General features: G+C 39.1%; 1 protein-coding gene across 2 annotated transcripts in view; it reads left to right on the top strand.

The window, feature by feature from the left end:
- jbug (filamin-type immunoglobulin domains fbug) overlaps window positions 1-11,182 on the top strand; it is a 171,876-nt gene extending 160,694 nt beyond the window's left edge. For both annotated transcript variants that reach the window (XM_075891036.1, XM_075891039.1), the window contains 10 exons: window positions 608-751; window positions 2,024-2,149; window positions 3,077-3,223; window positions 3,592-3,696; window positions 4,455-4,640; window positions 5,205-5,309; window positions 7,016-7,192; window positions 7,578-7,727; window positions 8,192-8,359; window positions 8,912-11,182. In XM_075891036.1, coding sequence (XP_075747151.1) covers window positions 608-751; window positions 2,024-2,149; window positions 3,077-3,223; window positions 3,592-3,696; window positions 4,455-4,640; window positions 5,205-5,309; window positions 7,016-7,192; window positions 7,578-7,727; window positions 8,192-8,359; window positions 8,912-9,210 — 1,607 coding nt within the window. In that variant the 3' untranslated portion in view covers window positions 9,211-11,182. The remainder of the gene's footprint in view (window positions 1-607; window positions 752-2,023; window positions 2,150-3,076; window positions 3,224-3,591; window positions 3,697-4,454; window positions 4,641-5,204; window positions 5,310-7,015; window positions 7,193-7,577; window positions 7,728-8,191; window positions 8,360-8,911) is intronic.
- Window positions 11,183-13,530: the final 2,348 nt, after the last annotated feature.

Raw genomic sequence — 13,530 nt, 5'->3', positions numbered from 1 at the left:
AGCCATTCTTGGTGTACGCATTGTTGCCACTCTGCAACTATCTTTGCCACCTTAACTGGGCATCGTCTGTCCATGTGTGTTGTTGTGCAGAAAGAAACGCATTCTTGACACAAATGGTAGTGATACATGGAGCACTAAAATGCTCTTTTGTTTGCTGTGCCTTGTGTGACATACGTAGGTCACTATCTGTGGACATATATGTGTACAAACACCACCACATTAAACACATGATATTCACAAGACGTGCCTCTGACAGCCTTGTTTACAACCTATAAGTATAGTTTACCGTGCACATTGTAGGCGAGTGTATTGCTTAGGATGTGAAGATAAGCTACTGTACTGCAAAAGAGAGGTCATCTTTACTTGGCATTCCCATAGTTCTATTCCTCGCAAGGACAGGATGTTAGTGCTAGGTCTAACACCACATTTCTTTGTTGATGTGACAGGCGCATGTTTATAAAACCGTGTCAATGTCACAGTGTACACTACAACAAGACAAGCAATTGCATATCATTGTAATCTGTGAAACATTTGTGTGTTAACTTTAGACTGCATTAAGTCCCTGATAATTAAAGTTGATTAAACAATTGATGCATCCATCCTGCAGGGAGCCCAATAACATTCATTGCACAAGATGGGGGAACACCAAAGGTGACGGGGAGCGGCCTCACAGTTGCCCAGAGTGGCGTCATGGCTTCCTTCAAGATTGATGCCCGCGGCATATGGGGACGACCTGATGTTAGGATCGACGGTGAGTTTTCTAACGCCTGTCTCTGACATAACAAGCCTAGCCTGATATTCTGTAACTGTGAGCTCTTACTACATTTGTATTTGTTACCTAATACTGAGTTATTTCTTGACATGTGATAGAAAGAAAACTTTAATTAGAGAACTGGGGGTGGGGAATGTGGTTGCATTAACTTTTTGTGCTGTAATTTTGATATGAATCAGTGTTTCTCAAGTGGCGATCGAGCATGTCATTTTATGTAACATAATGCGTGTTACATAAGCAAACTGATAAAATTTGGTTTTTTTTAGGGCTGTGTTCTTCAAGCTTGACAGTGTATGAAGTAGCCTTGGTCAATATGCTACTGTAAATGACGATTTTTTGAAGCAGCACTTGCAAGGATGATAATGAGCAAAAGTTTGAGTACCTCAGCAGGAGTGAAAAAAAGTTTCTTTTTGCGCCACATTTGTCGGATATGTTCGCTTGTGTGTGTGTGTGTGCGTGTGTGTGTGTGTGTGCGTGCGTGTGTGTGTGCGTGCGTGTGTGTGTGTGTGTGTTTAAGTAATATATTGTTGGAAGTAGCACAGATATATGTCATTTCAACATGTTTACATCTTTCTCATTGACATTTTGATAACTAGGTAAGTACATTTTGAGTTATAAATATAAAATGAGTTAATAGTAATAAATGAAAAAATCAGTAGCGGCTACTTGAGAATGCTGGGAATAATATGCACTAGGTTTGCTTCACGTAACGCCGTTCCCTTTTTTTTAATTGTACTGTGTGACAACTGGAATGCCATATATATATATATATATATATATATATATATATATATATATATATATATATATATATATATAAGCACCAAAATATAAGTGATCTTGCAGTATGAATAATTCTGTGCTTGGTATAGTGGTGTGACCTAATACTAAGAAGCTACAGATCTCGCTTGTAGTTGAAGATGACACTCTACTGATTCCACACTTACTTAAACTGCACACTGTACGCTGAGAAGCTTGTGCGTTCTGTTTTCGAAGGAAACTACTAGTGCTCACTGTAACTGCCTCTTGCATAAGTGTCTAACCTTTAGCCACATGTTGTGAGTTGAGTATTCAAGTATGGCTGCTTCTACTGAAAATGTACTCATGTTACCTACCATAGTAATTTCACTCTTACGCCGTAGTGCTACACTAGACAGCACTATCTCCTGGTGGCTGATAGCTCATCTATGAGGGCTCTAGGTATAATAAGTAACTTCTTGGGCAAGTGGCAAACATACTTCTCCTGTGCAGGGCCTGACTCGGAGCCAGAGCTGACAATTGAAGAAGAAGAAGAGGGTATCTATGTGGTGTCTTACCTCCCTATTGAGATTGGAGTGTTTGATGTTCACGTTCGTTGGAACGGCAAGGATGTACCTGGTAAGCGGAACTACGTTTGTGTCTTATTCTTCGGTTTATCAGGAAACTGATAATGTTACTGCTCTGAGCTCAGCAAAAAATAGGAAATGGAAGAACGATAAAAATATAAAAACGTTCAGAAGTATCCAACACTGTTTTCTGCGTGTGAAAGCTTCATGTAGCTGTCACATTAAAGCAAAGTCATCAGATACATTTGAAAATGAGTGACTATAGTGTGTATATTTCATGCATGCCTTTTTAAAGAGAAAAATCTTTTAGATCAGTCTTTTAGCTCATATCAAGCAATATTTTAGAACACATATAGCTCAGCCAACAGTGAATTTAATTAATATTGACAGGTTTTCAAATAAAAGGAACTGTTTACCAACAGTGAATTTAATTAATATTGACAGGTTTTCAAATAAAAGGAACTGTTTAACTCTTGGTGTAAAATGATCCCATCTTACCGAATTGGTAATGTTGGCAACTTGCTAGTTGCTGTCACAACATGCATGCATGAATAGCTGTTTTCTAAAACTCTAAATGGAGCATCCAAGATGAATAATAACTTTCATTGCACTCTCAGCGCTCTTAGGGAAGTGGGAATGATCGTGATTTTGTACAAATGTCTAGCTTCTCAAGTGATGCGATAAAACAGTCCCATATGCAACTTCCTGCCTTTCTTGGCAGCTGTGTGTTTTCTATCTGCTATGGCTGCTGGGTCAATGTTTATCCCAGTTTTCTCCAGTTTTACGTGTGATCATGCACCCTTCAAGATTTTTATATTTAACTGGTACTAGGAAAAATTTTGTACTTGTGAATCCTGAATATTTGATGGTAAGACGGAATGAAATGAAGTTATTTTTTCATTCATCGTTCAAAATAATTGAATGTTTATGTGACCCTAGTTCGAAAAACTCTGTATGCCGTACTTTTTCTTAATCACAGGAAGCCCATTCCATCCGAAAGTAGCCGATCCGCAAAAAGTGCGAGCCATTGGTGGTTGGGACAGCCTCATGGATGATGAAGGCCGCATTCCGCTCACCGTAGGACAGGAGAAGAAGATATCTGTGGACGTTGGTGATGCTGGGCCAGGTTAGTATTATTGTGTAAAAGACACCTTGATGTGAAAGACAAAGTACATTGCGAGGAAATGACTGGACAGAAAAAGGTTGTCACTTGTAATTAAGCCTGAAGCACTCATTTCTCCTCCATAAGGAATGAACTACTCTGCAAACATGTTTGCACACCAAATAAAAATAGAATTAAATGTAATCATCAGAGTACATGCTTATTCCGAAAATCAAAGAATTGAGAGCCACAATTGTGCCAAATTACCGATTCATGCTTGATGACCACATAAACGTTACAACAAAGTGTTATTACTCTTAAAATCAGTGAATTCTGCGTTGGATTTTTCTTATAAGTAGTCTTCATTCTATCGGACTTTTTTTTTCTTTCAGGCAAACTCAAGGTGGAAGTGCGCGGTCCTGAAGACGTTGTGGAAGCACATTTGGAGCAGACCAGCAGTCATCGATACCGAATTACTTTCACACCTGAAGAAGAAGGTAATGCACTTGGATATAGCATTACGGAAAAGGTTGGTGTTTAAAAACAAAAATTGAGCTGCAAAGTTCCTTACCCAGCCCTCCTTCCTCCTACTGACTAAAGCCATAGTACTTTGTTTTGTCAGTCAACTGTCATGAGCAGGTGAATTCACAGTCACCATTGCCTTGCATGTTGAGAGAAATCTGGCCAAAATAATTTTGTCCTGAGAAATTCATATTTTTGTCTCAAATATGAATGAATTGTATGATTTTAAATGAGTGTGGGTGTTTTAAATTTTGTTTGAGACAGATTACTTGGAAGAGAATGAGGTTTTTCTGAATGGGAAGGAGTGAAAAAGTCTACATGGCTTGAAACTCCTGAATCTGCATAAATTAGCATATCGCACAACTCCAGTTAAGCAGATAAGCATCTGGGAAAGTATGCGAGGCTAAGCGGCAATGCCAATCGCAGCAATATTGGCAGAATGCATAGCATAAAAGTCAACTTACAAATAATCTTGAGTGCTAAATAAGTGTGCTACTTACAACGGGTGTGTTCTGTGTGCAATAAAAGTGTTTTAACATTTTTTTTTTTTCATTTATGTCTGAAATACATTGAAAGTTCTGGCTTCTAGAAAACTCTAGAAATGAAAAAAGGTATGCTTGCATGTTATACTGAAGTACTTACGCAGCAGCTCTTATTGTTCAAGAGCCTAAATTGTCTGCAAGAAATCTCGCATCTCGTACATGTTGCTCTTTGGTTGCTAAATCTTTTGCAGGGGACCACTTTATTTATGTGTACTACAACGATGTGCCGCACCCTAACTCGCCATTCTTGGCACATGCTGAGCCACTTCCACCTGTACTCGACCACACCCGGGTGGTGTTGCGAGGTCATGGTTTGACGGGTGCCAAGGTTGGCATGGAGGCTGAATTTGTCATTGATGGCTCTGATGCTGGGCCAGGTACGTAGAATTGGGTACCTTTAATGTTATAGCATTAACGACACACTAAAAAGAAAAACAATTTTTTATGTATTAGTAAATTACAATTTCACGGTACCGAAAACACCACCCTTACCACGAGAAGTTGCTTGGTAAGCGAGAAAATGCGCAAAAAATAAAATGCAGGTGATGGCACCACCTTGAAATTTCCGCACTACACGCCATAAGGTTAGATTATGACGTTACCTACCAGGTCATACGTAGTTCCCAATAGGTAAAAACGAAGTACATTGTCCTGTGAGGGTGCTGTAGGCTTATCATACCGAGGTTCAGAAAATTTCGTTAAGGCAGTGTCCCTAAAATATGGAATATACTTTGAAATTCATGACATCATGAGTAGAGATTTCGGCACAAAGTCTTAAAATGAAACTTCGACTGATTTTCTCCTCTATTACCAACCTATGATGGCGGAGTAATATTATTAGTAAATTTATCAATCTAAACCGATTCATTATTTCACTTTTATGTCCCTTAAGTGCAATGTTAAAAAAAATATAGACTTGCTTATTTTTGTTCATTTGTTAGGTTGTCCTGAGGTGAGCCTGAACGGTGTTAAAACCGACATTCCAGTCCAGTTGGTACCACTTGGCAATAACACATACAAGGCTCTGTATACCCCTTCAACCCCAGGTATGTTCTTCAGGTTTCCAACGTGTGCAAGCTGTCTGTTACATTTAAGGAGTCTATGGTTGTTGCTGTAGCATATACTGCAGTGAAATCTTGGTGATACGAATCTTGTGGGGTCACCAAAATATTTGTATGACCCAAAATTTATATCACCAGAAAATATGGAAAAATCGGCATGTGACAAAAGAAGGCTGGTGCACATTTCCGTTTATTGTTTCTCAGGGTCGCAACAATGTCATGAGTAGCTCTGAATCATCCACAATAAAGTTTTTAGATGTCAACGTTCATACGTACTTGTAAATATACTTTGTAGGTATGCATGCGTAATTAACGAACGAGATATGTTGTGGCCCGTGACAGTTAGTAGCTCTTTCCAAGTCATGGTATGCTTTTTAACATGACACGAGGGCAATACAGCAAAAGTGACTTAAGTATGCTTTGCACGCAGTTGTTGAAGGCCGGAAAATTTTAGAACCACTGGCATTAGTTATTTTCGTATTGTGGTGGTATTGGAAATGTGTTTCAGCATATCTGTGCCCGCACGATTGAGAGGTTTGCTCGAAATTTGGAAGTCTCCTGTGCAAATTGGAGTGTGGGCAGGTGCACGTGCATGCTCGCACTATGATTATTGTGCCTGTGCATGATTACCTTTTCTTCTATGACAGTGCAGGCAGCACTAGCTCATACCCGTGTGGCAGATTACTTTCGTATCAAACGTCACGTGGGGAAAATCGGTTTGCAAAAACCACACTTCATTACATGGCAGGCTAATGGGCCATGATCAGTACTTCAGAAAAATTCGTATCACCCTGGAATTTGTTCAAGCCATGATCGTATGTTCGTGGTTCCTCTGTACTGCTAAGTTAGTGTATCTTCAGAGCACATTGTTAATTCTAGAGACAATAAACAGTTCATAACTTAGCACATACTACTAAGTTTGTCTTCAATGTCTTGACACAGCTCAGGTACAATATAATAATTCAAGTTGATATAATTTTTTTAAGCAAGGGCGCAATGCACGAAACTTGTCAAATATCAATCCACTTCAATCTGTTTCCTGTGTGTGGTGTAGACAGCCAATATGCTGGCTTACTTTTTATATTAACTGCATGTACAATGAGACAATTAATGATGCCAGTTTTGCATAAGTTTGGTGTTTCCCATAGTAGCAGCTGCATTTTGCACACGCCAAGCAGCTTCAAATGCTTCTTTACGCTTATTGTATTAAACAAAAATAAAAAATAAACCCATGGCACTGCAAACTTCTTTTCGTATAGTAGATGTACAGAGGGACCTTACACCAGGTTTGTGGCACTTATATATTCTTTATGTAGATGTATTAACAAGCCCTTCATTCAGAAGGAAACTAAGAACTAGTAAAAACTTAAGACCTCGGCTTTTCATGAAACATGAGGAACTGAGATAGAAAACAAAAACTGTACTGCTGTTGTTGCATTATCTACACTCCACAGTAGACTCAATAAATGGAACCTCAGGGACCGGGAAAATATGTTCTAATTAACAGGTGTTCAGTTTACTGATAGACAAACAGGGGTGCCAAATACAAGCATGAAATCAATCATATCGAAGGCAGTTGGTCTATTTAAGCAGCAGTTTCATTTAACAGATTTCCATTTACTGAGAGTCTACTGTAGTACTTTAATACCATGTCGCATGTTCATGTTATATACAATGTATCGCATTTGCAGGTGCCTATCTCCTCAACGTCATGTGGTCAGAGCGCCAAGTGAAAGGCTGTCCGCTCAAGGTGATGGTGGCGGCCAGCTGCGACGCAAGTCGTGTGCTCTGCTCTGGTGATGGCCTTCGGGGAGGAACAGTGGGCAAGGAGATCAAGGCCTTCATTGACACTCGCAAGGGAGGGCCAGGTGCGAACAAACACATCATCTGTTATAATTAACAGCTTGGTAATGTGGTAGCTCTTAACAATGCCCTTAGATCTTAATGTGCTCATACAGGGCGAACTGGCTCGGGCGGGTCGGGGAGCACGAAATATGCTAGTAATTATTTTTTTTTTAAAAGCTGGTAAAATACTGGGGTAGCACAAATTATGCGCGTAAATATTATATCTGTTTCACCATAACTTGTCATGTACTTTCTTCTAACTACACCTGTTACCATAAAAAAATTCCACAGAAGGTATGCAAAAGTGTATTCCAGTTTTGAAGTATAGGGAAAGAATTTGGTCTGCTCCGTAAACTCGGTCGTTGCGCTCGTTCATCTAACTTGACCTATATATTTGTCATATTGCAGGGGAGCTGACTGCACATTGTATGGGACCCCACAAGATGGCGCACTGTGAGCTTTATGATCATCGCGATGGCACTTTCACTCTCTACCTCAAGCCACAAGAAGGTGGACGTCATTTGCTTACCATAAAGTATGGTGGAGATCATATTCCAGGTAAGCATGTATGAAGTATTAGTAGTTATCACCATCATTTTCAGCCACTGTAAGACAAAAACCTCTCCTAGATGTATCCTTTTAAGTTCACTTTATTTTAGCGAGTGAAAATCAGGTGGCATTCTCAAGAAGTAAAAGTGAAGGAATATACTAATATTTTTTTCTTGCTTTGCAGCTCAAATTTATTTGTTTTTATGCTTTTAGAAACACTGAAAGCAGGCAGAGGTCCCTTTTTGGATGTTAACATTTCATTTAAACAAACTAAAACATTGGTGCAAACATATATTATTACTACAATCTGTTTAAACAAACTAAAGCACTGACAGGAACATATATTTTGACTAAGATCTGTTATGAAGGCATGTGACAAATTTATCTGCACATATTTTTAGCTTTGACAGTTCGTTTCTGTCCTGCCTTTTTTTTTTGCAATTCTTAATTTCTAGTGTACTGTGTTCTTGCAGGAAGCCCCTACACCTTGCGCATTGCTGGTGCACCTGACGCGTCCAAGGTGCGAGTGTATGGGCCTGGCATTGAGCCCGGTGTACTGGCAGTCTACCAAAGCCGCTTCATTTGTGACACCAGAGGAGCCGGTGCAGGTCAACTGACAGTACGCATAAGAGGTCCCAAAGGTAGGCACCTCTTGCAATCAGGGGCTATTCTTACTGGTTAATTTGCGTTTCAAAACCTTCGAACAATACTGATACTGTGGGCTCAAGATGAGTTCTTATCACCTGGTGTTTGTTAATATGTGCCCGAATTTCGGAAAATGTGTTTTCTATTCCCATCGAAGTGTAATCATGCCATTATGGAATCAATCTTTCAGTAATGTGCTTGTTGGGATGATGCCATTGTTACCGACTCACTGTTGCAAGCATTTGCGACCTGTAAGTGAGCTTGTTACTGTTTATGCGCACTGGTGACTTATATCAGTTGTACTGGGATCGCCCTAGTGCTGACACTTGAATACAGGCTAGTACTGCTGTGGTAGGAAAAAGTAGAAATATGTGCATATGCCTGTGCTTAGGAGTAACATAGCAGCATTGCAGCACATGAGATAACATAACAGCAGCGTCTGTATAACTAGGCCTGCATAATTAGTGACATAAGTTAAGCATATCAAAATTACTTTTGTCTAGTTTGCCGCACTTGTCACCATGTCAATGCAATCTTTCCTCTTCTAGGTGCCTTCCGTGTTGAAATGCAGCGCGAGAGCCAGAAGGATCGCACGATCCTATGCAAGTATGACCCAACAGAGCCTGGTGACTATCGCATCGAAGTCAAGTGGTCCGGAGAGCATGTACCGGGCTCGCCATTCATGGTGATGATCTTCGATACACAAGAAGAGCTAACGCGCTTCATTCAGGGACAGTATAGTGGTGGCCCAGGGAATGCTGCTGCGGCCGCTTCAGACTATTTCGGCGATGGTGTCATGTATGGCACTGGCCAGATGTCGTGGAGAGGCTCAACGCATGAACTTTGATTGTGCATATCATGGTACCTTCCACTTTGTTGTGCACTGTTCTGTTATACAATTTGTGCTCCTATTTTAAAGGTTTATAGCAGTTCTTGTGAAAAGGTCCTAATGAAAGTCTTCAAGCGACATCAGTTTTGGCTTTGTGATGCAGAGCACCATTACAACAACAATATCTTTTTTCTTTTGTTGCCAAAATAATATCAACCATATCTAACCAAAAAAATTTCAATTTGGAAGTTTCAGATTGATTTGTACAATTTTTAGTATTAAAGACAATATAAACATATTTCTATAGATCAGGGATTTCAAGGACTGCTATATGCCCTGTACATGACCACCTGTGTTTGCATTGAGCCACTGGCATAAGTGCTCATTTATCGCACGCAAATAAAACAACAGTTTGTACGCCTTCATCAAGTGAAAGGCAGGCTGTCGTGCTATCAATGTTGAAGTTCAGATTATTTATCATGCACCTTTACACTGAGTTGTTGGGAGTATTTTTGCTGAGAAAATACTAAAGGTCAGCCATTCTTCAGAACGAATTAAGCGCAGTGCAGTGCACGCATTTTGTGCCAAATAAGTGTCAAGCCGGAAGCTATACACAAGTATAGCATTATTTACATATCTTGGTGTAGTTTAAAGAGGAAAAAAAAAGGTCTATACCACTATGTGAAGCAGTAAATTGAAAGAACAATCTATAAAATCTGTGCGAGATCAGTAGAAGGTGCAGTTTTTTTTCTTTTTCAGAGCCAACAAACAATCATTTAATGTAACTGGGACATGCTAAGCTATGTGCTATGCTAATTACCATTATGTGGCATGAATGTGTGAAACCATCATGTAGTTCCTTTCTCTCGCACACCTATGAATGATACTCATTAAAAACTGTTTCATCTGCAGAGTGTGTGGCTAAGAAGCAAAAGAAAAAAAGATATATATATATATATATATTAAAGCTCGCACATATTTGTAGCTAGTGAAGACACGGTTTTTATAGAGCACACTAGCACTTCGTGAGGTGTGATTGCAGTGCTGCAAGAAGCACTTAACACTCAAGTTGCAAAAAGCCTCACTGCTCTGCATACTGAGCTTTTTGGCTCTAACATGAAGTAACCTACTTGTGTACATAGCTGCCGACATATCAGAGGCTGCACTATCAGCGCAACATATTTCAGTGTACATAACTTGTTTTTATGCTGCTGTACATACATATAGAGAGAGAAATATCTGAGCAAACGTTTATTCTCAGAGAGATTTACACAGTTCAGAGTATTTTTATAATGCATATATATATATATTATATATATAAAAGAAGCATGCTCGGTCTGATCATAATGAAAAGTTTGAAACGCTATAGAGTTGCACGCTTTATACTTGCCCCAGACTTTTAATCAAGTGCAGGCTGGGCAGTTGATGGATGTTTTTGCTCTTCCTGGTCATCTAAAGACCATCATTTCCAGGGGAAGATGATTGCACCTTATTATTGCCAAATGGAAGTGCTGTTATGCCTGCAGTGTGTGCTTGATTTGTGGTACGTCACTTCCTAAAAGCATGCGCTGATTGACTCTCTTACAAATGAGCACGGGTTATACTTCTTTGATTGGTGCCCCTGTCTTTGTTCCTGCACCTTCTTGCGTGTTTACTACTGCTGCAAGACTGGTCCCGTTTGGTTGGAACGCTCTTGCCAACACAGAAGAGCCTAATAATGGGATACCCAGTGTTCGTGAAAATGTGGTGTTGCGGATGAGCTCGCAACATTTATGAATATTCGCTTAAGTCTACAAAAACTCAAGGAAAATGTTGATAAAGAAAGGAACAAAACTATTCTTTAAACTTCTGTAGGGCATTGTAACTTATGTTTTGTTCTATGTAGTTCTTTGTTTAGCAGACTAAAAGTTTAATACACCTTCTGTTCTGCTGTTTCAGCAACTGTTGACATTGCTTCACTTTTGAAAATAAAGTGGTTTCTAGAGAACAACCATCATTGTATCATTGATCTCACCACCGCACAAGTAAACACAACAGTTAACTCGTTATCACCCCTCGATATAGTTACAAGGGACTAGTTACCATTACAAGAAAATAGTTGCAATGGTTTACATTAGAAGTTGTTATTACTGTATGGTAGCCAAAGATATTTAGTTTAATATTAACATTTCAAACCAACACGTGGATGTGTGATGCAATAAAGTGGGGTGTTTTTTTGCAGAACAGATTTCCCATGTTCACTGTCCTTGTGCTTCAAGTTTGCCCTTGCCTACAAGAATACCAAAGGCAATATATACTTACCTTAAAATGTACCCATCATCTTATTTATTGAAGTTGGATTTCAGAAATCGAAAAATAAGTTTCCAAAGACTGTACGCCTATCTTTCTGATAAAATATGCACCCATAATCAAATTTATTGAAACTGGATTGAACGTTCATAAAATGAAAAACATAAGATTTCCGTAGGCTATAGGAATACCTTTTTGTTAAGAAGAACATCCATATTAAAGTTTATTGAAATTGGATGAAAGATTAAAAAATTGAAGAGTATAAAATTTGGAAAGGCCAAGGGTCACTTTGTGGTCAAAGGGACCAGCATGAAGTTGGCTGCTTACGGTACATATTATGTATGTTATTTTCATTCTGCATAATTTTTTTTGTTAGAGGGACTGTCCTTAGGCATTATAGCACATAGCAAAAGAACAAAATGTGAAGCATAATAGAAGCATTGGTGATCTAAGTTCTTAGGTAGATTCTGCTTCTAATAGTGCAGGTGAGGCAAACAAGAGTTCCAGTGCCCAGGAGGGCTGGGGATTCTGAAGCTGGGATAGTTAGCTCGTACATAGTTATGCACCGATTGGCTAGAAGGCTTTTTGTGATTATATTTCTGCTGGAATATATGATTTTGCATAACCTGCTTGCAAAAGAATAATAATGAAGTAGAAGAATGAATTGATGCCTCTCCCTGATTGCAGTGCAAACAACTAATATGCACAGTAATAAAGTTTTCAATCACAGCAACACCTGCAGTGTCAATGCAGCGATTCTGTCATGCCGATTGTGTGGCCGCTGAACTTGCTAGTTACTTGGTTAGCATGTTTATTCTTTGAGCATGGTGATCCAGTGAGGACCATATTGCTGAAAGGCCAAGCAAGTGGGTTTTAAAGAATAAGGATATCAGTTGTCAACTGAACAACAGTGCAACAAGAACTCACAGCCAAATCACAGGCAACTGACATTCATTTTCTGTGTAGAAAAAAGCATGCAAGTTGAAAAATCAGACCTGTAACCTTGTTGCTTTACATACTGGAACATTTTTGCATATGTTTTATTGGACGTTGTCTTTCATTCAATTCATTTCTTTTCTTTTTTTTAGTTCTGTGTTTCACTAAACATGTTTAAAAAATCATGTCATATTCATGTAACTAATGATGATAAGTGAGCAAAGCTCGAGAGAGGGAAATCATCGGTAAATCATAACTCTCTCGTAAAATTTAGCCCATCACATCATTAGAAAAATGTAAGACTATGCATATATTGTACAAATCAACTTTTATTTTGAGTTATTAGGAGCCGTTCGCAAACACAGCTGCGCAATGCCAACACACACGCCTGCAAATGTCACTGGGAGGCGATGACTGTGCTGGCTTCCCGTGAAAGTTAGCCCATTACATCATTAGAAAAACAGTAAGACTGCATTCAGTAGTTCCACCGAGGCCTTCTGATTTGGAGCAATTTTTGAAGCAGCAAAATTTTCAGTTTGGAGCACTTTGGAGCAGCAAATGTTTCTATTTTGGAGCACATTGGAGCAGCAAAGTTTTCATTTTGGAGCAATCTGGAGCAGCTAACTCTGCATCCTGGAGGAGAAGCAAGCTTCATTTACATTCAAGGGCATGAATAATTATTTTGGTGCTCTTGTCTCCTGTGAAGAGCTAAAAACATTTTCATTGACTTCAAATCTCATGAAGCCAGTCATCTTAGGAGCACTCCCTATTTTATTTGATGACGCAAAATAATGACATCATTATGTCGGCCATTCTGAAAAAAACTTGTTCAGTGATTATTTTTGTAGGAAATAACAATAATATTGGTTGAATAAAATTGTACTTTATGAAATATCATTCTATACACCTATGTGGTTATCATTATATATGGTAGACAAATGCTGTAACGTACAAATCTAGAGCCACACACAGTTGCAACTGCATTTCCTTTAGAAGACCCCAAGGATATAGAAGGGTTCTTTTCTTCACAACTGATTATACTGCTGGGCTAGACATAACGTCATTTAGCTAGTCAGATAAAGCCAACCTCTTACGGCATTCATGTCTGTGCTG

Source organism: Rhipicephalus microplus, chromosome 1 (assembly GCF_043290135.1).
Source record: "Rhipicephalus microplus isolate Deutch F79 chromosome 1, USDA_Rmic, whole genome shotgun sequence".
NCBI lineage: Eukaryota > Metazoa > Arthropoda > Arachnida > Ixodida > Ixodidae > Rhipicephalus > Rhipicephalus microplus.
Note: the sequence above shows the minus strand (reverse complement) of the source record. Positions and strands in the feature narration are given on the sequence as shown.